Genomic DNA, 21,454 nt, shown 5'->3' on the forward strand with positions numbered 1-21,454 from the left:
CCTCAAGCCTGTCACTCCAGTGCCAGGGCCCCTGGGTCCGGCCAGTCAAGCTGCTCCAGTAACGTCTTGCAGCCCCTGCAAGGCCCCCCTCAGGACTGCCTCTAGCTGCCATGTGGCCATGTCTCAGCTCTGGAGTACCCACTCCATCTCAGTCCTGGGTGGGCTCATGATCCCAGGCTGCTCGCCGGAAACCACTGGGCAGATCCAGCGCCCACTCTCTCCCTCCTCAGTGTTCCTGGGGGAATCCCTGCAGCAGGGAGAAGGCCTCACCCCCTCAGCAATCCAAGGCCATGGTCCAGCAGAGCCCCACCCAGTTGCCACCAGGTTTCCCTTAGTGCTCTGTGTCGGAGCGTGGCCGTGCTCAATCAGCCCACGTGCCAGTCACCTCCCTGGCGAACACCGCTGTTGCATAGGCCGTGCCCATCACCTTCCCTCCAGCGGGAATCTCAGCTCCCTGCACAGCTTCGCTTCACCTCTTCTGCCCCCATGGGGGGTTACTGTCGTTTGGTGGAGGGGGGAGTGAGCAGCAGCACTATGCGCTGTGATCCCTACAGGGGTCACAGGCCACCCTGTGTCAGAGTGCAGCCGTCACCTAACCCCAAAAGATGGCTGAGCTTTTACAACAATTGTACCAGAGAACACCAAGTAAATGAGCAGCTCCTTATGGAGTTGGCAATAACGAAAAAGGACAAAGTCATGCAGAAACAGGCCAAATCTCACTGGACCATGCTCTGTATTATGATCTGCTACACATTACCCAAGAAGCATCCCTTGCAAGAGTTAAGGGCCCATTCCACCAGAACCAAGGCTGACACCACTGCATTAGCATGCAAAGTTCCTGTCCTAGACAGTTGTCAGGTGGCTGTGTGGTTGTCCCGCCTCACGTTTAAGAAGTACTACTGTCTGGATAGCAAGTTTTCCAAGAGGGGCATTTTGCCCACTCGGTCCTAAGGAACTTTTTAATTTCAGCCAATTCACAGACCTAGCTCCAAATAGATATTGCAGTGGCATCTATTCAAAGGTTGAGGAATCCGCAGTTAGAAGTCTCAATCAGAACAAATTTCTTGCTTTTGGTAATGCTCTTTCTATTAGAGACTCTATCTAGCAGCAGATTCCTCACTGACCACCCTCCCCCATCCGCCCCAGTCTGTGAATTGGTCTCTAGCCATTAAAAACTTCCCAAACGTAGGAATCTGCACACTGGATGATGCCAATTTGCTGTTGGGACTCTGTGTCTGGAGGCGCAGACATCCTTTAAAGCAAGTGACGTCAACATGCCGGAGCGGAACCTTTATTGGTTCACACGTCATTTTCAGAGCATAATGGCATCAGTGTGGAGCCACATGCTGCCACCAGACGGCGTACAGAGGTACTGCTCAAACGTTTCTAGATCCAGTCTGACACCGGAGTTAGTATTCAAAAGGTGAGGAATCTGTGGATAGATAGTCCGTACCAGAAAGAGTTTTAGTGAAGATAATTATTTTGTTCATTTACTTCACTGTGTGCTTATTGCAGTCAAAGCCAGGTGCTTTTTGAGTATGATTCCTGCAAAGGGATGGCCACATACTGAGAGCCCACCTATTCTACACTATGGGGGTCATTCTGACCCTGGCGGTAATTACCGCCATGGCGGAGGTTGGCGGTAGCACCGCCAACAGGCTGGCGGTGCACCGCTGGGCATTCTGACCGCGGCGGTTCAGCCGCGGCCAGAAACGGAAAGTCGCCGGTGTACCGCCGACTTTCCGCTGCCCTTGAGAATCCTCCATGGCGGCGGAGCGCGCTCCGCCGCCATGGGGATTCTAACACCCCCTACCGCCATCCTGTTCCTGGCGGGTCTCCCGCCAGGAACAGGATGGCGGTAGGGGGTGCCGCGGGGCCCCCGTAAGAGGGCCCCACAAAGTATTTCAGTGTCTGCTATGCAGACACTGAAATACGCGACGGGTGCCACTGCACCCGTCGCACCTTCCCACTCCGCCGGCTCAATTCTGAGCCGGCGTCCTCGTGTGAAGGCTGTTTCCCACTGGGCTGGCGGGCGGCCTTTTGGCGGTCGCCCGCCAGCCCAGTGGGAAACCCAGAATGACCGCCGCGGTCTTTCGACCGCGGTACGGTCTTCTGGCGGTAATATCAGAATCACCCCCTATGTGACTTGCCTCTTTCAAATAGTACCTAGTGATGCTTCATTACTTAATGGTGCCCTGCATTAGCATTATTCATTCATTCATCCATTCATTCAATTCAGCTCAAAGATGACGAGAAGTGTGCACTGTTCAGAATGAAGCCCCCAGCCACCACTGACTTGGCTAACACACCTTGAGGATCTGACAACTAAGGACAAAGGCAGGGATCCAGAATATTTCCCAAAATTGCAAAATTGTACAGCAGTTCATCCACAAACAGTTCCTACAACATCATGAGTAATGTGGTATTTCTCCCAACACCCTCCAATCGTACATATGAATTCTCTCAAGCTAATTACATTGATTCCATTGATTTGTATTCTCTAATTTCCTAAAATTGATTTTGAAGAAATCACAATTCTAAAACTATCACCTTACTTGTTGGATTCTCTTGTTCGATGCGCATACTTGAAAAAAATTACGGACTGTTTCATTTTGGGATGCAAGTTTCTGTATTAAAATCCGGGTGTTATTTACTACCCTCAAAAAGCATTGAAGGTGTTCATAAACCCCACTTGCAATCACATGTTACTAGAGGCCGATCTTCTCACAGCTGATCTGAGAGCATCATCAACTATACCTGGGAGTACCATTCAATCACAAATACAGGTGATGCACTGGGACCTCCAAGCGCTCTACTGTTTGTGCCATGGTCTGGTCACACACATCCTGAATTGTCTGTGAGTGCATTTCAGGAGCTTTTTTTGTAGTCTTCGCGGGTTCAATAGTAAACCAAGCAAAATGGTCCAGGGTGTACCGTTTAGTTGTCCATATTTGCATGCTGTCTATAATGCCAAAGTTCTTTATGTAGCTTAGGTCTGGGACGCACAAGGACATTGTGGATGTGCAGGGCCAGATACCTACTAAACTGAGCTCGCCCTAAGGAAGCCGACACCATGCAAGATTAGTAGGTTTTATTATACATTTGAAATTCTGTAGTTTACCATGCTTGGGTAATGCTGGGAAGTCACGGGGTGTCGCTGCTGAAAATGTGAAAAAAGAATCATAAAAAGGACATATGGATGAAATGGATACACTGTCCTGTGTGATACTATTCCAGGGTTCTGGTAACATTTACAAATCACTTGACCTGCACCCTTGTGGTTTATTGGATCATCTGAGCTCTTTGATGACATATGGTCATGACACAGGATTGTCGATTGCGTTTCGTCTGTCCTTTTTAATTTTTAATTTTCCACAGTTCATTTGTGAGTTCAAGTTTAATGTCTTAGTACTGCCCTCTCTTGTTGCTATTATCTCATTGGTTTTGACCCATTTTTACAACACTACATGTAATCATTACTGGTCTTCATTCTCCAGTTATTGGAACCTCTCTGTCGCTCGCATTGTTACTGACTTTGCCTCTAAATCAACCGTTTCATTGCCATGGGGCCTAATTTAGAACTAGTCGGACAGGTTACTCCATAAAAACGGTGACGGATATCCTGTTTGCAGAAATATAGATCCCATTACATTCAATGGGATTTAGATTTTAGCGGACGGGATATCCGTCATCGTTGTGATGGATTAACACGTCCGCCGAGTACTAAATCAGGCTCCAAGTCACTATACCTGATGCGTATGTCAGCTCCGTGGCTATACATGGGTTGACCCTCTGAACCCAAATATTTCGTATTGTCTTATGTGATCTGGCTTCCCTCCCCATGCCAACTTACCCAGGAAAGCTGATGCAGGTCCTCATGAACAACACCATCATGATGTGATACTGCAACAAACAGGGTGGTGTGGGGTTTTGGATCATCTTCCAGGACGCGTTACACCTCTGGAAATAGCTGGACGATTAGGGCATCTTCCTGGTGAGGAGCCACCTGGTGAGATCTTTGAATGCCAGGTTAGATAAACGCAGCCATTGGCACTTAGCAGAACGCAAGTTGCCACAAGGAGATAGCCTTGGCTCAATCTGCTTGTCACTGCAGAGAATGTGCAATGTCCGCAGTTCTGTACATTGGAGTTCCCAAGGTATATCTCTCTATGACATATCCATATACAGTGGGACTTGGGACTTCTGTATGCCTTCCCTCTGATCTCTATACTGCCCAGAGTTCTGATGAAAATTTGAAATGAGCAGACCCAATTCATCGTAGTGACCCCGGGTTGGGTACAGAGAATATGCTCCCAGGCATCTGTCCTTCTATCAGGTTGACCCTCCGGGAGACCCAGCTGTCGCAGCAGCAGTGCAGGATCTTGCACCCGGGCCTCCACAATCTCCACCCTGGAGATTGAGTGGCAACAGCTGAACACTTTTGACCTTATTCTAGAGGTGGATGAAGTCATCATGGCAGCAAAGTTTCCCTCGACAAACTGTATACGCCTGTCGTTGGGATAAATTTGTGGTGTTGTGTGACACACAGCAGATTGACCCCTCCTAACCAAGTTGCCTGATGTTCTGTTGTTTATTCTCTTTCTCGCCCAGCTAGACTTTGGTTAAAGGCTACCCTTTAGCACTTTCAGCTTTCTTACGGTTGCTGGTACAGCGATCATTATTTAAATCACTCTATGTGATGCAGTTGTTGAAAGGACTTCAGCATTTGTTCCCTACTTCTTCTTTCATTATGGCACAGTGGGCTCTTTTTTAAAACGTTTGTTTATAAGTTTCAAGTAAAACAACATTGCAGCAAAAAACAGTCACCCCTTCATGCAGTTACATCGGTATGTGCAACAGTTGCCACTCACGGGCTGTCTATCAATCTAGGCATAGCAGAAGCAGCCACCATCCACCAGTCTAGTATCTCCCCTCTACCTCAACCTGATGTTGCTCGGGGCTTTAGGTTTCCACATCAGTAGACACATCACTCAATGAGATGTCACCTCAATCCAGAAACCTGTCCCCCAGGGCCCTCCATGTATGTACATCATCCTCCACTTTCTCATCTCTCCTGCTTATTTTATTGTTGATCTCTTCTGCTAGTGTCTATTCATCAATGTCTCAGTGCCAGCCCTTCACTTCCAGTGTGCGCCGTCCCATCCATGTTCTGGCCTCTCTGTGGCTGGCAAGGACCAGTGCGAGCTGGAGATATTTATACGCCATTTTATGACCTTTAGGCCTGTCTGCATTGCCAGTAGGCTAAATAACGGAGTGTGGGAGCCCTGCTGTGAAGTTGTGTGTGTGATTTTCTCAGCTAGCTGCTCCCAAAAATCCTGCACTTTCTGACACTTCCAGGCCGGGTGTAAAATTCAGCCATGGGACTTCCGCACCATGGAAGCGTGTCCGGTCAGGTTTGAGTTATCCTGTGCAGCATCAGGGGTGTCATGTACAAGCTAGGAAATTGTAGTGGACCAACTTGAATCGAGCATTGCTAGACACTGTCCTGGTGAGTATACACATGCGCACCCAGTCCATGTCCACCAGGCGCACTCCCAGGTCTCCTGAGCGCACAGTGGGCATCCTGCAACATCATTCACCAATGCTTCATAAAATAGGGACACCTAATGCTGACTAGACCCGCAGGTCAAAAGGTCTCGCAGTGTGCAGGATGATGCTGGCACCACCAGAAACATTGTCCGGGTCTCCCTGGCTAGCTTGGCTAGGCCGGCAAAATGACAACATGAACTCCCCCCCCCCCCCCGTGCATCTTCAAATGTGATAAAATACTCATTGGGGTACAAGTACTGCAGCGTTTCACAGCAGCCCTCCATCCGCGCCTGAAAAGGCATGTTATCCGCCATGTGCCTGACCAGCGCTAGTATCCACACTGGGAGCTCCCTATGAAAGGGGGCCCTCTGAAGTACAACCTCCACAAGTTTGTGCCATATATGTGCAGTCTGCTGGGTGGCACACCATCCCCCTCAATCCAGTTTTCTGAACACCCTGGCAGGCAGCAGACAAAGGGAATTCTGCACATTATATAGTCAGTGCAGGAGCGGCACCATGAGATCGCCACCGTCCACCAATGACCGCGGTAGAGTGTTCTAGAATGCGACAGACGAGTGCAAAGAGTCAGTAATTGTGCCCACATTGAGACGAAGTTGCTTTCCCCGATAATGCGCCACCATTATACCCAGGTAACTAAATGTTCCAGTTCCCACCATAAGCCAATGTCGGACAGCTGTCCCTCTGTAGTCACCACCAGCAATACGGGAAGAAATAACTGTGATTTATTGTGATTGATTCAAAGCCCTGAAATGGCCCTACACTCATCCAGCAACCACAGCAGAATCCATGGGCCCTGAGATAAAATATTGCATCATTGGCATAGAGTGATATAATAAGTTGCGTCTCCCCCAACTCTATGGCCGATTCATGCAGGTCCCGCCGAACTCCCACTGCCAGGGGCTCCTTCACTAGAGCAAATAAAAGCGGGGACAGAGAACATCCCTGCCATGTCCCGCTTCCCAAGTCCCATCTGAGCTCTGGCACTGTGTAAAGCAGTTTGGCCCGAAACTGGGGCCAAAACCCCATGACTCGCAGGATGTCCAGCAAGTAACCCCAATCGACAGGTATCAAAAGCTTTTTCCACGTCTATTGAAACCAGAGCCATTTCTTCCCAGTTACCCTCAACCTCATGTATTGCATGTGTCAGTCATCTGAGACTCATCCCCATGCTACAGCCAGGGGTGAACCTGCCTTGGTCCTCGTGTATGAAGCCCAACATCACCGGGTTCAATCGATTAGCCAAAAGTTTACACAGAACTTTGGCATCGGAATTAATCATGGTTAGCGGTCTGCTGCTGGGTCCCCACTGTCCCCACCTGGTTTAGGTAACATGCATATCTCCCCTTCCCGCATGGATGGCACCAGAACCCCCTTTTCTTTCACTTCTAAGAAAACCTCCAGGAGGCCCTGCGTAACAATTGCCAAGAACTTCTGAAAGAACAACACCGAGAACCAGTCCCCGCCCAGAGCCTTGGACTGTGGGAGCATGCGCAGTGCTCTGTGCTGCTCCTCAAGGTCAAGCTCCGCGTCAAGATCTCCTATTGCCACCTCCCCAATGCTAGGGAGCTCAAATCCTGTCAAGAATGCCTGATGTTGTCTTTGGGTGACCCAGTGGTCTGTCCTGTACATCCCCTCTAGGTACCCCTTGAAGGTGGCTGTAATGTTTGTGCGGAAAGTCACTGCATCTCCACTGAGGGTCACCAGATTTGTGATTGGGGTGGTTTCAAGCTCTCTATGCAGGATCCAGGCCAGTAGTCTTCCTGGCTTATCTCCCTCTCTATGCAATTGCTGCCTATAATGCCACAGGGTGTACCTATCCAATATGACCCATATGTCAGCTATGCTATGTCGCAGGTCGGCCTCTTCCCCACTGAGCTGCTGGGTCAGCCACCACTCCACCCTGCAGCAATGCCAGCTCCGCCTCTGCTCCAATAGGTCAGTCTCTAACAGTCGCCGCTCCCCACATGTCAGCCCTAGACACGTCCCGTGCAGCACCACCTTCATCGCCTCCCATTCTATGGCTCTGTCTGCTGTGGAGCCCCAATTGATCTTTATGTATTCAGTCAGCGCCTGCAACCAGGCTTCCCTCCTGACCGCGTCAGTCAATACCTCTGCTGGGAATCTCCACAGGGCTCTCTGCTCTACAGCCCCCCCCCCATCCCTGTGTGCAGGAGATCAATTAGTGATCTGAGAAAAACCGAGCTTGGTGTGTTACTATGATGCTCTCCACTACAGTATATAGCGTAGGATGCTTGAAAGAGCTGACCCCCACTTCCGAGCCAGCCACTCTGTCCCTGAGTCCTCCAGATGTGTCTCCTGTAGGCAGGCTGTACTGGATTTATGGGGCTTCAGATTAGAGAGTACCCTATACCTCTTCATGTAGGTTCCAAGCCCACGGACGTTCCAGGTCATGACTAGGAGTTGGCGTAACTTGTGGAGTTGTACTCCACGGAATTCCGTGGAGTTAAATAAAAACTCCACGTGATTCTGCAGAGTTCCACCCACCGAATCCATTTGAGCTTGTGTGTTTTTACACAGGTCCTGTTCTGCATGGAAACGCTGTGGGGAGAATGGGGATGCATCGTCTGACAGTGAGTGTGCATGAGAGGGCAGCACGAGGACAGTGTGTGACTTGCACCTCCCTGACTGTGCAGCAGGGCCATCGGATGACAGGGCATGACAGCCTGAAGCAAGCAGGCAAATGTATCCAAAGCCTTGCTCCAAAAGCCACCACTCAAATAGATTGGTGTTAGTCACAGACGGCCATTCAGTAGAACCTTTCTCTACTACCAACTTCCATAGCAAACATATTGAGCATCCTGCCTTCCAATGGAAACTGATGGGTGTTCCATTCTTTTTATGAAGCTCTACAAAAGGGGACAACCTCACCATACAGGTTTTCCATTACCTGCTATGCACAATACGCTTGATCCTGCCCTCCTCACCCTCGTGTCCTCCACCCCCACCCCTGCTGGTCTTCTCTTAGCTCGGCTGGTGGTGCTTAGCCCCTGCACTACCCCTGGTAGACACTTGGCAGCAGGGGATGATCGGTCAGGGCTAGCCCTGGGGCCTGCAAGAACCACTTCTCCTGCCACCTCATGCCGTGCAAGGAAAGTGGGGGGCAGGCTCGACCTAGAGTTCACTCCATAAACCACTCTACGCATGTCACCTCTCCGACCAACAGCTGGACGCAGCATGAAGCAAGGGAACTCTGAATAGCATACCCCGGAAGGCAGCAAAGGGGCCGTTCCAAACACCAGCTGGAACTGTGGGCAGAGAATCCTGCCACCCCAGATGTGGACAAGGACGAGAGACTGAAAAACAGGAGAGTGTGAGAGGATTCAGAAATAACATCACAAAATAAAGTGATAGACTAAGAGGGTCATTCTGACCCTGGCGGCCGGTGGCCGCCAGGGCCACCGACCACGGGAGCACCGCCGACAGGCTGGCGGTGCTCCAATGAGCATTCTGACCGCGGCGGTTCAGCCGCGGTCAGAAGCGGAAAGTCAGCGGTCTCCCGCTGACTTTCCGCTGCTCATTGGAATCCTCCATGGCTGCGGAGCGCGCTCCGCAGCCATGAGGATTCTGACCCCCCCTACCGCCATCCAGTTCATGGCGGGAAAGCCGCCATGAACAGGATGGCGGTAGGGGGGGTCGCGGGGCCCCTGGGGGCCCCTGCCGTGCCCATGCCAATGGCATGGGCACGGCAGGGGCCCCCGTAAGAGGGCCCCAAAATGTATTTCACTGTCTGCCTTGCAGACAGTGAAATACGCGACGGGTGCAGTAGCACCCGTCGCACCTTCCCACTCCGTCGGCTCGATTACGAGCCGGCATCCTCGTGGGAAGGTCGTTTTCCCCTGGGCTGGCGGGCTGTTTAACTGGAACCGCCCGCCAGCCCAGGGGAAAACTCGTAATACCCGCCGCGGTCTTTTGACCGCGGCGCGGTAATTTGGAGGGCGGGATCCTGGCGGGCGGCCTCCGCCGCCCGCCAGGGTCATAATGAGGCCCTAAGTGTTGAAACTTTCCAAACACTCACCCCAAGTCACAGATCTGGGTTTAATCCATCGTTGTTTTGCTCGCCAAGCCATCCCAGTTTGGAGCCAGAAGTGGGTGGTAAACTCCACCAGGCAGCGGTTGGCAGAGCATTTGGGCAAACTCCGGAAAACTCTGTTGGTGGTGCAGAGTTAACTGTCCACCCGTAGTCATGAAATGATAGACATCCCCATCAGCTTGTTCCTGAATCCCCAGTCCTCTTCCATCCACCCCGCATCATGACAACCCCTCCTTGCTGCATTAACATATTCAACAACTTGTAATGTGAAACATCAAACACCCTCGCCTCACCCATGGACAGACATAGTGCAGCATCTGGTCTACTTATGCCCATGCTATGCAAGTGCCAGGACATCCACTTCATCCCACCTCATCCAACAGGAGCAGGTAGCACCCATCCCATCGCCTGGCCCGTTCACTCCATGCTGCCACCTAGTGGCATAGTGGTTTCAACACAAATATCTAGGGCATAGCCCCTATATCCTGGCCCCCCAACCATATCCAGTGTACAATGCAGAGCATTCAATGAGCCCTCATGTATCTGGCAGACATCATTATACGCACCTCTGTAGCATACAACATATTACCAGGTCTGCAGATCAAAAGACACACCGGGCTCAAATAGGAACCAACGTAAGGAGCAAGGGCCAGATGTAGCAAAGGGTTTTACCCATTCTGTGTCTATGGGAAAATGTGTTCGTACATATGGCCCCAAGTTCAGATTAGCTGTGTGTCCATACCCAGTGTATCCGGTATACAGTCCTGTGCAGGGCCCTGTTCAGTAGGCTCTGATTCAGCCTGAGCGATGCAGCTGGCCCCCGCTGATCTCCCCCGAGTCCACAACTCCATCAGTCTGCACAGTACCATCCTCTTGGATCGTTACTCGATGAGCGTCCAATGAGCTGGCCCATCCCATCCAAGGATTGTGCATGCCTTGGGCCATCTTGGGGACTAGTGCCAGGGCCCCATGAGGCTCCCCCACGGAGTGAGGCAGCATAGCTTTGCCCCAGATCTCTAGCCACTCCCAGACCTCTACTGGGCGCGCAAAGAAATGTGCTCTCCCCTGCGATATGACCTTCAGTTTCGAGGGATATAGGGACATCTATTTCAGTTGCATGGCTCTCAATATCTGTTTGAATTCCAGAAAAGATTCTCGCTGCTCCTGAACTTTCTTGGTGTACCACGGGTATATTGCAATTTTGCAGTTTTCAAACATAGGCATGGACTGTGTCCTAGCAGCTCTAAGAATGCAGTCTCTGTCCCATTAGTTCAGGATCCTGGCAATGATGGTTCTTGGTGGGGCGCTGGGAATGCACCAACACCCTGTGAGCCCGCTTGACAATGAAAATCTCCAACAAACCCCTCCAGGAAGGTCTCCACCAAGGCCCCTTCCTCTCTCTCAGGAAATTCCAGCACTCAAATGTTACTGTGCTGTGCACTACCCTCTGCTTCCTCCACCTTAAGCTCCAGCCCACTAGTGACGGTGTTCATTTTGGCCATCTGTCACTTGAGGCTGGAAACCTCACCCTGCAGCTCTGCTATTTACTCATTGCTGTGGTTACCTTGTCTGCCACCTTTCTCAGATAGGCTGCAGCAGATTTACATCAATGGAGACTGTCTCTATCTTTTGTTCGAGCCCTGTATGAGACCCCTGAATGACTGCCAACAACTTCTCCCTGGAGCCCACTGGCTGAATCCGCCCTGCCCTGCCTAGTGATCTGTTGAGAAGACTATGGCGGTTGTTATATTACATGATAGTAGTGGTGGTATGTGTCCTGACTGCCTTCTCCTTCCTCATGGTGCCCCAGAGCTGCTGCTCGACTGAGCGTCCTGGGCCTCAACCCGCTCTTTTATGTGTGGCGGACCCCGCACAAGGTCACAAATTGTTACAGGTCATCAGCGTCCCACAGTCTGGAGTCAGCCGGGTGGCCCCCTGCCCTCTAATCAGGGAGTCCTCTCGTCTTCCCAGCCCTCAGAGGTGTTCTTCATTCCCACCTCCACAAGCCACTGATGCCTCTCTTGCCACACAGTGTGCCCACCTTGCCCAGGGCCTCTGGAGGGCTTCTCATCATCCTTCTGAGCCCCTGCAGTCTCCTGTCCCCGGTACCGCTCCACACCAATGCCTGGGCTCTGCAAACAATCTTCTATGCCATTCCCAGGCCCTGCAGCACAGACGTGACCTCAGCATCTACCAGGGCCCCTCCTCACCTCGAGGCCAACAATCAGGGCTCTCTCTGGACACCACTCAAGAGGGTGCAGCAGTGGACCCTCAAGCCTGTCACTCCAGTGCCAGGGCCCCTGGGTCCGGCCAGTCAAGCTGCTCCAGTAACGTCTTGCAGCCCCTGCAAGGCCCCCCTCAGGACTGCCTCTAGCTGCCATGTGGCCATGTCTCAGCTCTGGAGTACCCACTCCATCTCAGTCCTGGGTGGGCTCATGATCCCAGGCTGCTCGCCGGAAACCACTGGGCAGATCCAGCGCCCACTCTCTCCCTCCTCAGTGTTCCTGGGGGAATCCCTGCAGCAGGGAGAAGGCCTCACCCCCTCAGCAATCCAAGGCCATGGTCCAGCAGAGCCCCACCCAGTTGCCACCAGGTTTCCCTTAGTGCTCTGTGTCGGAGCGTGGCCGTGCTCAATCAGCCCACGTGCCAGTCACCTCCCTGGCGAACACCGCTGTTGCATAGGCCGTGCCCATCACCTTCCCTCCAGCGGGAATCTCAGCTCCCTGCACAGCTTCGCTTCACCTCTTCTGCCCCCATGGGGGGTTACTGTCGTTTGGTGGAGGGGGGAGTGAGCAGCAGCACTATGCGCTGTGATCCCTACAGGGGTCACAGGCCACCCTGTGTCAGAGTGCAGCCGTCACCTAACCCCAAAAGATGGCTGAGCTTTTACAACAATTGTACCAGAGAACACCAAGTAAATGAGCAGCTCCTTATGGAGTTGGCAATAACGAAAAAGGACAAAGTCATGCAGAAACAGGCCAAATCTCACTGGACCATGCTCTGTATTATGATCTGCTACACATTACCCAAGAAGCATCCCTTGCAAGAGTTAAGGGCCCATTCCACCAGAACCAAGGCTGACACCACTGCATTAGCATGCAAAGTTCCTGTCCTAGACAGTTGTCAGGTGGCTGTGTGGTTGTCCCGCCTCACGTTTAAGAAGTACTACTGTCTGGATAGCAAGTTTTCCAAGAGGGGCATTTTGCCCACTCGGTCCTAAGGAACTTTTTAATTTCAGCCAATTCACAGACCTAGCTCCAAATAGATATTGCAGTGGCATCTATTCAAAGGTTGAGGAATCCGCAGTTAGAAGTCTCAATCAGAACAAATTTCTTGCTTTTGGTAATGCTCTTTCTATTAGAGACTCTATCTAGCAGCAGATTCCTCACTGACCACCCTCCCCCATCCGCCCCAGTCTGTGAATTGGTCTCTAGCCATTAAAAACTTCCCAAACGTAGGAATCTGCACACTGGATGATGCCAATTTGCTGTTGGGACTCTGTGTCTGGAGGCGCAGACATCCTTTAAAGCAAGTGACGTCAACATGCCGGAGCGGAACCTTTATTGGTTCACACGTCATTTTCAGAGCATAATGGCATCAGTGTGGAGCCACATGCTGCCACCAGACGGCGTACAGAGGTACTGCTCAAACGTTTCTAGATCCAGTCTGACACCGGAGTTAGTATTCAAAAGGTGAGGAATCTGTGGATAGATAGTCCGTACCAGAAAGAGTTTTAGTGAAGATAATTATTTTGTTCATTTACTTCACTGTGTGCTTATTGCAGTCAAAGCCAGGTGCTTTTTGAGTATGATTCCTGCAAAGGGATGGCCACATACTGAGAGCCCACCTATTCTACACTATGGGGGTCATTCTGACCCTGGCGGTAATTACCGCCATGGCGGAGGTTGGCGGTAGCACCGCCAACAGGCTGGCGGTGCACCGCTGGGCATTCTGACCGCGGCGGTTCAGCCGCGGCCAGAAACGGAAAGTCGCCGGTGTACCGCCGACTTTCCGCTGCCCTTGAGAATCCTCCATGGCGGCGGAGCGCGCTCCGCCGCCATGGGGATTCTAACACCCCCTACCGCCATCCTGTTCCTGGCGGGTCTCCCGCCAGGAACAGGATGGCGGTAGGGGGTGCCGCGGGGCCCCCGTAAGAGGGCCCCACAAAGTATTTCAGTGTCTGCTATGCAGACACTGAAATACGCGACGGGTGCCACTGCACCCGTCGCACCTTCCCACTCCGCCGGCTCAATTCTGAGCCGGCGTCCTCGTGTGAAGGCTGTTTCCCACTGGGCTGGCGGGCGGCCTTTTGGCGGTCGCCCGCCAGCCCAGTGGGAAACCCAGAATGACCGCCGCGGTCTTTCGACCGCGGTACGGTCTTCTGGCGGTAATATCAGAATCACCCCCTATGTGACTTGCCTCTTTCAAATAGTACCTAGTGATGCTTCATTACTTAATGGTGCCCTGCATTAGCATTATTCATTCATTCATCCATTCATTCAATTCAGCTCAAAGATGACGAGAAGTGTGCACTGTTCAGAATGAAGCCCCCAGCCACCACTGACTTGGCTAACACACCTTGAGGATCTGACAACTAAGGACAAAGGCAGGGATCCAGAATATTTCCCAAAATTGCAAAATTGTACAGCAGTTCATCCACAAACAGTTCCTACAACATCATGAGTAATGTGGTATTTCTCCCAACACCCTCCAATCGTACATATGAATTCTCTCAAGCTAATTACATTGATTCCATTGATTTGTATTCTCTAATTTCCTAAAATTGATTTTGAAGAAATCACAATTCTAAAACTATCACCTTACTTGTTGGATTCTCTTGTTCGATGCGCATACTTGAAAAAAATTACGGACTGTTTCATTTTGGGATGCAAGTTTCTGTATTAAAATCCGGGTGTTATTTACTACCCTCAAAAAGCATTGAAGGTGTTCATAAACCCCACTTGCAATCACATGTTACTAGAGGCCGATCTTCTCACAGCTGATCTGAGAGCATCATCAACTATACCTGGGAGTACCATTCAATCACAAATACAGGTGATGCACTGGGACCTCCAAGCGCTCTACTGTTTGTGCCATGGTCTGGTCACACACATCCTGAATTGTCTGTGAGTGCATTTCAGGAGCTTTTTTTGTAGTCTTCGCGGGTTCAATAGTAAACCAAGCAAAATGGTCCAGGGTGTACCGTTTAGTTGTCCATATTTGCATGCTGTCTATAATGCCAAAGTTCTTTATGTAGCTTAGGTCTGGGACGCACAAGGACATTGTGGATGTGCAGGGCCAGATACCTACTAAACTGAGCTCGCCCTAAGGAAGCCGACACCATGCAAGATTAGTAGGTTTTATTATACATTTGAAATTCTGTAGTTTACCATGCTTGGGTAATGCTGGGAAGTCACGGGGTGTCGCTGCTGAAAATGTGAAAAAAGAATCATAAAAAGGACATATGGATGAAATGGATACACTGTCCTGTGTGATACTATTCCAGGGTTCTGGTAACATTTACAAATCACTTGACCTGCACCCTTGTGGTTTATTGGATCATCTGAGCTCTTTGATGACATATGGTCATGACACAGGATTGTCGATTGCGTTTCGTCTGTCCTTTTTAATTTTTAATTTTCCACAGTTCATTTGTGAGTTCAAGTTTAATGTCTTAGTACTGCCCTCTCTTGTTGCTATTATCTCATTGGTTTTGACCCATTTTTACAACACTACATGTAATCATTACTGGTCTTCATTCTCCAGTTATTGGAACCTCTCTGTCGCTCGCATTGTTACTGACTTTGCCTCTAAATCAACCGTTTCATTGCCATGGGGCCTAATTTAGAACTAGTCGGACAGGTTACTCCATAAAAACGGTGACGGATATCCTGTTTGCAGAAATATAGATCCCATTACATTCAATGGGATTTAGATTTTAGCGGACGGGATATCCGTCATCGTTGTGATGGATTAACACGTCCGCCGAGTACTAAATCAGGCTCCAAGTCACTATACCTGATGCGTATGTCAGCTCCGTGGCTATACATGGGTTGACCCTCTGAACCCAAATATTTCGTATTGTCTTATGTGATCTGGCTTCCCTCCCCATGCCAACTTTGTTGGGTACAACAAACTTTGAAGTTAGGAAATAAGTAGGAAAAAAAACCACCAAATTGCAGCCACCTTCACAGGACATGTAATTCTCTCTCACTGTGCGGGTGAGGTTAGAAAGGCCATACCCTGCATCTTTGGCTTATGTCACCTTCACATTTCTCTCACCACCAGCTGCTGGACGGCCCACCATCCTCCTGCTGTTCAATGCTGGACCACTGGACATCACATGGGCCAAGCACAGTGAGGGGGTCCATGCCATCATAGAGTGTTTCTTCCCAGCTCAGGCTGCCGGTGTTGCTATTGCCAACTTGCTGCTGAACATGGAGATGGCTAGCCCTGCGGGCAGGCTCCCTGCCACCTGGCCTGCTGGCATGGACCAGGTACTGTATTACAGACATATATATTTTAGGTAAGGTGCAAAATGTTATGCTTTGCTATCAGTACTTACGTACCAGTCAAATCTGACGCCAAGTAATGGGCATATATTGCTTTCAGGAGGGAAAGGGAGTATGAGAAATGGGCATGTTGGTTGGGCTGTTCTGATCTACAGGGGACTATGTGAGTATTTGTTGGGGAGCTGTGTAACGGAGTTTTGAGAGTCTTGTGGTACTACATGTGAGTCTGTTGGAGGTGATGTAGGGGCTGTGTACGGTTCATGGGTTCTGTGTATGGCTTTCTTGGTGGCCCTGTGTGGTTCTTCCAGCTGATTATCAGAGGGTCTGATGTTAAATGTGAAGGTTTGGAGTTACGCCCGTAAGTATGTTGACGCAGTGTGAGGGTCTTTTGGGAGCTATGCGAGGGTCTGTCTGAGGTCTGTCTGAGATCTACTTAACTACGAGTGTTTAAGGGGGCATGTGAGAGTTTGTTAGAAGGCAAAGTGAGGGACCACAGGGTGTATATAGGAGGGTCTGTTTGAGAGCTATTTGAGGTCTGTTAGTGCTGTGTAAGGTTAGTGGGGGCCATATGAGAGCTGATTGGGGGCTATTTGAGGGACTTTTGGAGACCTCCTGGGTGGTTTGGAGCTATGTAAGGGCCTGTTGCATACTACTGGACGATCATTGGTGCTATGGAAGGGTGTGTTGGGGGCTGTATGATTGCCTGTGGGTGCTCTGTGTGTGTGTGCATGTGTGTAGTGGGTAAATGGTGTGAATCTGCTGCAGGTTTATGTATATGCCTGAAGGGGGCTCTCTGTCAGAGATTGGACGCTGAGAAGATCTGTTAAGTCTCCTATTTGAGTTGTTGAGGATATAGCAACGTGCGCCAGTCCAGTTAACGGCACGTGAAATGGTCAAGTGCCCCCTGAACAGGGTTGAGTTAGGATGAAACACCACGAAGGGTAAATAAAACTCTTTGTCAGTCTTGTATCTCTCAATTGAAAGTAAATATTGATACAGAAATTGAAAGAAATAGCAGATGTGCAAGGGAGCCTGAACAGATGAAGCATCTTCCCAAGTACGCCCACCTTTCCAGTGGATCAGAAATTGAAGGTGGTCCTGCAAACTTCCATGAATCAGAAACGATTTGAACCTTAAATTCTGGTTGCCCTTGTACCATAACCGGTGAAGGTTCAGATTGAAGCCATTTTACTCAAAGCTTCATGTCCCTAGGAAAAGCTGGCTTCAGTTAAGATGGATGAAAAATAGAATGAATCTTCCAAGTGCAAGAAAGCTTCAAGCAAAAGCGCACATGGTTGATCTGAGGAGATCTAAAAAATGGGCTAAAAAAGGTGTGGTTGATATTTATCTAGCAGTATATAAACAGGACGAAAACAAGAAGACAGCCTGTGATTCTCTTTTTTAGTGTTCAACAGCATATTCCTTCATCTTGACCTTATAGTAGCGTAGTGTGAGAACCAAGCTGCGGATTCTTCTGTAACTGATTCAAGTAATCAGTAGACCTTGAAGATGAAAGAAAACTGTATTCATTTTATTCATTACAATCTAGTACAGTGAAACCTGGTTGGCACTATGAGTTGGATTATTAACTGAGAAATCTGCAGCTGCTAAATAGTAAGCCCGGCCACCCTGGAGGTCATGTATGGGCCAGATGGGCACTATATGATAATCTGTTGGGTCGTGTAAGAGTTGAGATAGAGCTGTGTAATAGCCTGTACATTGTGGTTTAGGGATCTTTTTAGGTAAGTGAATTTGTCTATAGGTTGTCTGTAGGTAGCTTTGTTCTTTCCTTCACTCATGTACAACAGCATCTTTTGTCGCGCGTTTCTCCGTACCTGTGCATAGATGGAGTTCCATGCATGCTGGGACGTGGTTTGAGCAGTCTCTGCCATACGCACACAACATCAGAATATTTTCCTTATAGGCCACACTCCAAGCACACACTTTCTATCCATTCATATATTATCATCTAATGCATTAACCTCCTGTCTTTCCTTTTGGCTTCAAGGACATACTCAGGCACAACTATGTGTGACTGTGTGTCACGCATGACATCAAACCACTATCTATATAAACCATGTGACAGAAACACTCCTGCCTCCATAGTCCTGCCCTTCAGCAAAGGCGCTTCGGGCACTCATTGGAGGTATGAAGGATATATGAAGGCAATTGCAAAATAAACCTCAGTTTTGACTGTTCTGTCTTTCTAGGTGCCAGCCATGGAAAACTACACTATGGAAGGACGGACTTACCGTTACTATGGCGATCATCCACCCCTGTACCCCTTTGGTTATGGACTGTCCTACACGACTTTCCATTACAGTAACCTGGCACTTTCCACCACGTCCTTGCCCATGTGTAGCCATTTAAGCATTTCTGTGGAGGTGGAGAATTCTGGGAAACGAGACAGTGATGAGGTAAGACGATCGCCACTTTCTCTCAATATTATCATACCTCAAGCAAGTACTAGCTCACCCTGTTCCTTACAAGCGGGAGGGAACCTGGACAGAGCAAAATAAACCCTCAACTGGTTCGTAAGGGCACAACATGCAAGGAAGTTCCATCTGACAAACAGAAATAGGTTGCTGTCAAGTCACTTACAGGCGCTGTTAAAGGGTACGATATTGAGGATGTTACACGAGTAGTTTCCCACAAACAGTGCAGAATAACACTCTTAATAATGTGCTGGGTTTCACTGAGCAGCGCAGCTACATTAGGTTGGTTTTTAATGGGGTGTGGTAGATCATTTGCCATTACTTGTTAGTTTCCCATAGGTGCCGTGGCATCATTCAGTGGCCTGTTTTAAGCATTGTCACAGTACTGTGACGTCACACGATAATCACCCACTCCAGTCACAATCCAAACTATTATAAATGCAGGCCACATTCATTCTACTGAGCAGGCTTTTCAAAATGCTTTTATTTAAACTAGTGCCCTCACCGCCTTGAGTAACAAAGCTTGTTTTCCACTGCTGTGACATAACGGTACTCACACCTTCCTATCTCTTTCTATATTTGAAATGCCTCAATTAAAAAGGCCTCTTTACAATAGTGGACTGGTTTGGAAGCTACATGTAGCATAAAATAGTAAATGTGTAATTGTGAATAAGATGGATGTTTTTCAGCTTGGGGTTCCGGCAGACATGATAGAAAATGCAAGCTTCACTCTTGTATATTTTATGTCGCTCAGAGCCATTTCTTGAATAACATCACCAATATTCATAGTTACCCATCCATAATTCTATATGCTATTTATAGATAGCACGTTTCGCTATTTCTCCATAAAAGCTTATACCACAAGGTCTTCAAAAACCTCTAGAACTTTCAGTCACAATCCACCTGCTGACACCGCACGTGAAGCTCACCTACACAGTAGCAACTTGTCACAAGCCACTGCTCTACAAATCCATAGAATACATAAATAAAAAAGAGTTCCTTGGCACAGTAGGGCAAAATTTTGTGTGGACTGCAGAGCAGAAGTGAACTAACTACAGTCGGTGATCTTTAGAGCTGAACAAAAGGGAGTTCGACTGGTTCGTAAAAAAGCAAGCACTGTTTTCCCTGGTGTAAAATGTGAGGGGATTTAAAACAGAGCCTCGAAGTTGATACTTCTGCAGCTTTGCCTTCGGCAGCTTTGAATTTCAGATTAGTGCAGACGTGTTGAGAGTGGCACAGCCAGGAAGGCTGACAAAAATGTTTTAAAAAAAGGGTAGTGCAGACGGATGGACAATTTTAAGCAGTACGGACAATGATTTAAAAGCCACTTACTTTCAAACTTGACAAGTGGCAGATTAGCATCATCTACTTTATGTAGGCCATGAATTTTTGCCTTAGCATTTTTGACTTATTTTAAGTGACATAGCAGTTATTTGGAGACATCTTGGCAAACTCTGTAACCTGTTACGTTCATTGCGGTGAAATTATGACATCAGTTGCCTTTGTGTCATAAACAATGTATATAATATCACATCATTGAATAGCCTTCCTTATCCATAAGAATAGAATTATGGCATTGCTGTCACTCTGCCATAGTATGACTTGTGCCTTGGAGGAGTTCTATGCTGTTGAGTCAAACTACAGAATCAATATGTTCTTCATCATTGTCCTACTTTCACCAATGCAGGTGGTCCAGCTATACCTGCGATGGGCAGAGGCTTCCGTTCCCGTCCCTCGGTGGCAGCTGGTCGGCACTAGTCGCATCCTCATTGCTGCTGGCCGCTCAGTGACTGCGTTCTTTGAGGTGGCCAACAAGCAGCGGGCTGTGTGGACGGACCAGTGGGTGCTGGAGCCTGGCCTCTTCTCTGTTTTTGCTGGTGGACAGCAGCCTTTCCAGGAGACCAAAGCAAATTCCAACATCCTCCAGGCAGATTTTATGGTTACGGGTGAAGCTCGGCCCTTGATAATGTGCTCAGAAAAATGTTTCAGGTGAACAAGCATATGTTGTATAACCAAGAAGGTCCTTGTCACGAAAATGAAGGAGACAATGAGCTTTTTCTACAGAAGAGCACCTTTGCAGTTTGTGTTTATGGCCTGAGTAGTAAGATTTGAATGGATATCAGAGGGTGGTGTCCCAAACCGAAAGCAGTGATGGGCCTTCCTGCTGTCTATGCTGTGGTAAAGCTTACAAAGCCAGAGAGATTAAGACCTTAGACCTGCCATCCATGCAGAGAAGCTCCACAGTGCAATCAGGTACCAGATTGGAGGGTGCGGTGCACTGGAGCATACAAATCCATTGACCTCAATTTATTGTTGAAAAATGTGACCATCAGGGTGATTTTACAACATTATTTTGCAAATGTATTGGTTAAAAAGCTATTTATTACACTGGCTGTGTGAAAAGTGAAAATAACTAAATGTTCTAATCCTCCAGGCCACATATTTTGTTAGAAAGCATTGTTCTGCAATATCTACTTTGCCTTGTGCTCTCTCCAGAAATAATTCTGTTAAACGTGAGCTCTTTGTGCTTGGCTAAGGCGGGTGGAACATTTGAAACAAATATCTTGCAACATTACAATATCAGACACCCGTACATATGTGTCACGTCTATTCATTTTGGGGGGGGGGGGGGGGTTGTAAAACACAAATCACGCACAGGCATATTCTGCTGTGCCAAACCAGCTTGTGTATCTTAATGGACTGCATCTCATTCTCTTTTGAGTGGAGTACACAAACGTAATATTGTAGTTCTATTGCTTGTTTCCCCTTGCTGTGGCATCTCTCCTTCTGGGTGGACCCCATAGATCTAATAGGCTGGTTTATGTGCCTCTTCGCTTCTGCTCTGATCACATAAATCAACTACCTTGGGGTCTGTGGGTTACTCC

The 21,454-nt window shown here is 48.9% G+C and overlaps 1 protein-coding gene across 1 annotated transcript in view; it reads left to right on the top strand.

Moving 5' to 3' along the window:
• LOC138284728 (uncharacterized) overlaps positions 1–21,162 on the top strand; it is a 108,454-nt gene extending 87,292 nt beyond the window's left edge. The window contains exons 13-15 of the mRNA XM_069223842.1: positions 15,911–16,119; positions 18,345–18,551; positions 20,257–21,162. Coding sequence (XP_069079943.1) covers positions 15,911–16,119; positions 18,345–18,551; positions 20,257–20,562 — 722 coding nt within the window. The 3' untranslated portion in view covers positions 20,563–21,162. The remainder of the gene's footprint in view (positions 1–15,910; positions 16,120–18,344; positions 18,552–20,256) is intronic.
• Positions 21,163–21,454: the final 292 nt, after the last annotated feature.

This window comes from Pleurodeles waltl, chromosome 3_1 (genome assembly GCF_031143425.1).
Source record: "Pleurodeles waltl isolate 20211129_DDA chromosome 3_1, aPleWal1.hap1.20221129, whole genome shotgun sequence".
Classification (NCBI taxonomy): Eukaryota; Metazoa; Chordata; class Amphibia; order Caudata; family Salamandridae; genus Pleurodeles; species Pleurodeles waltl.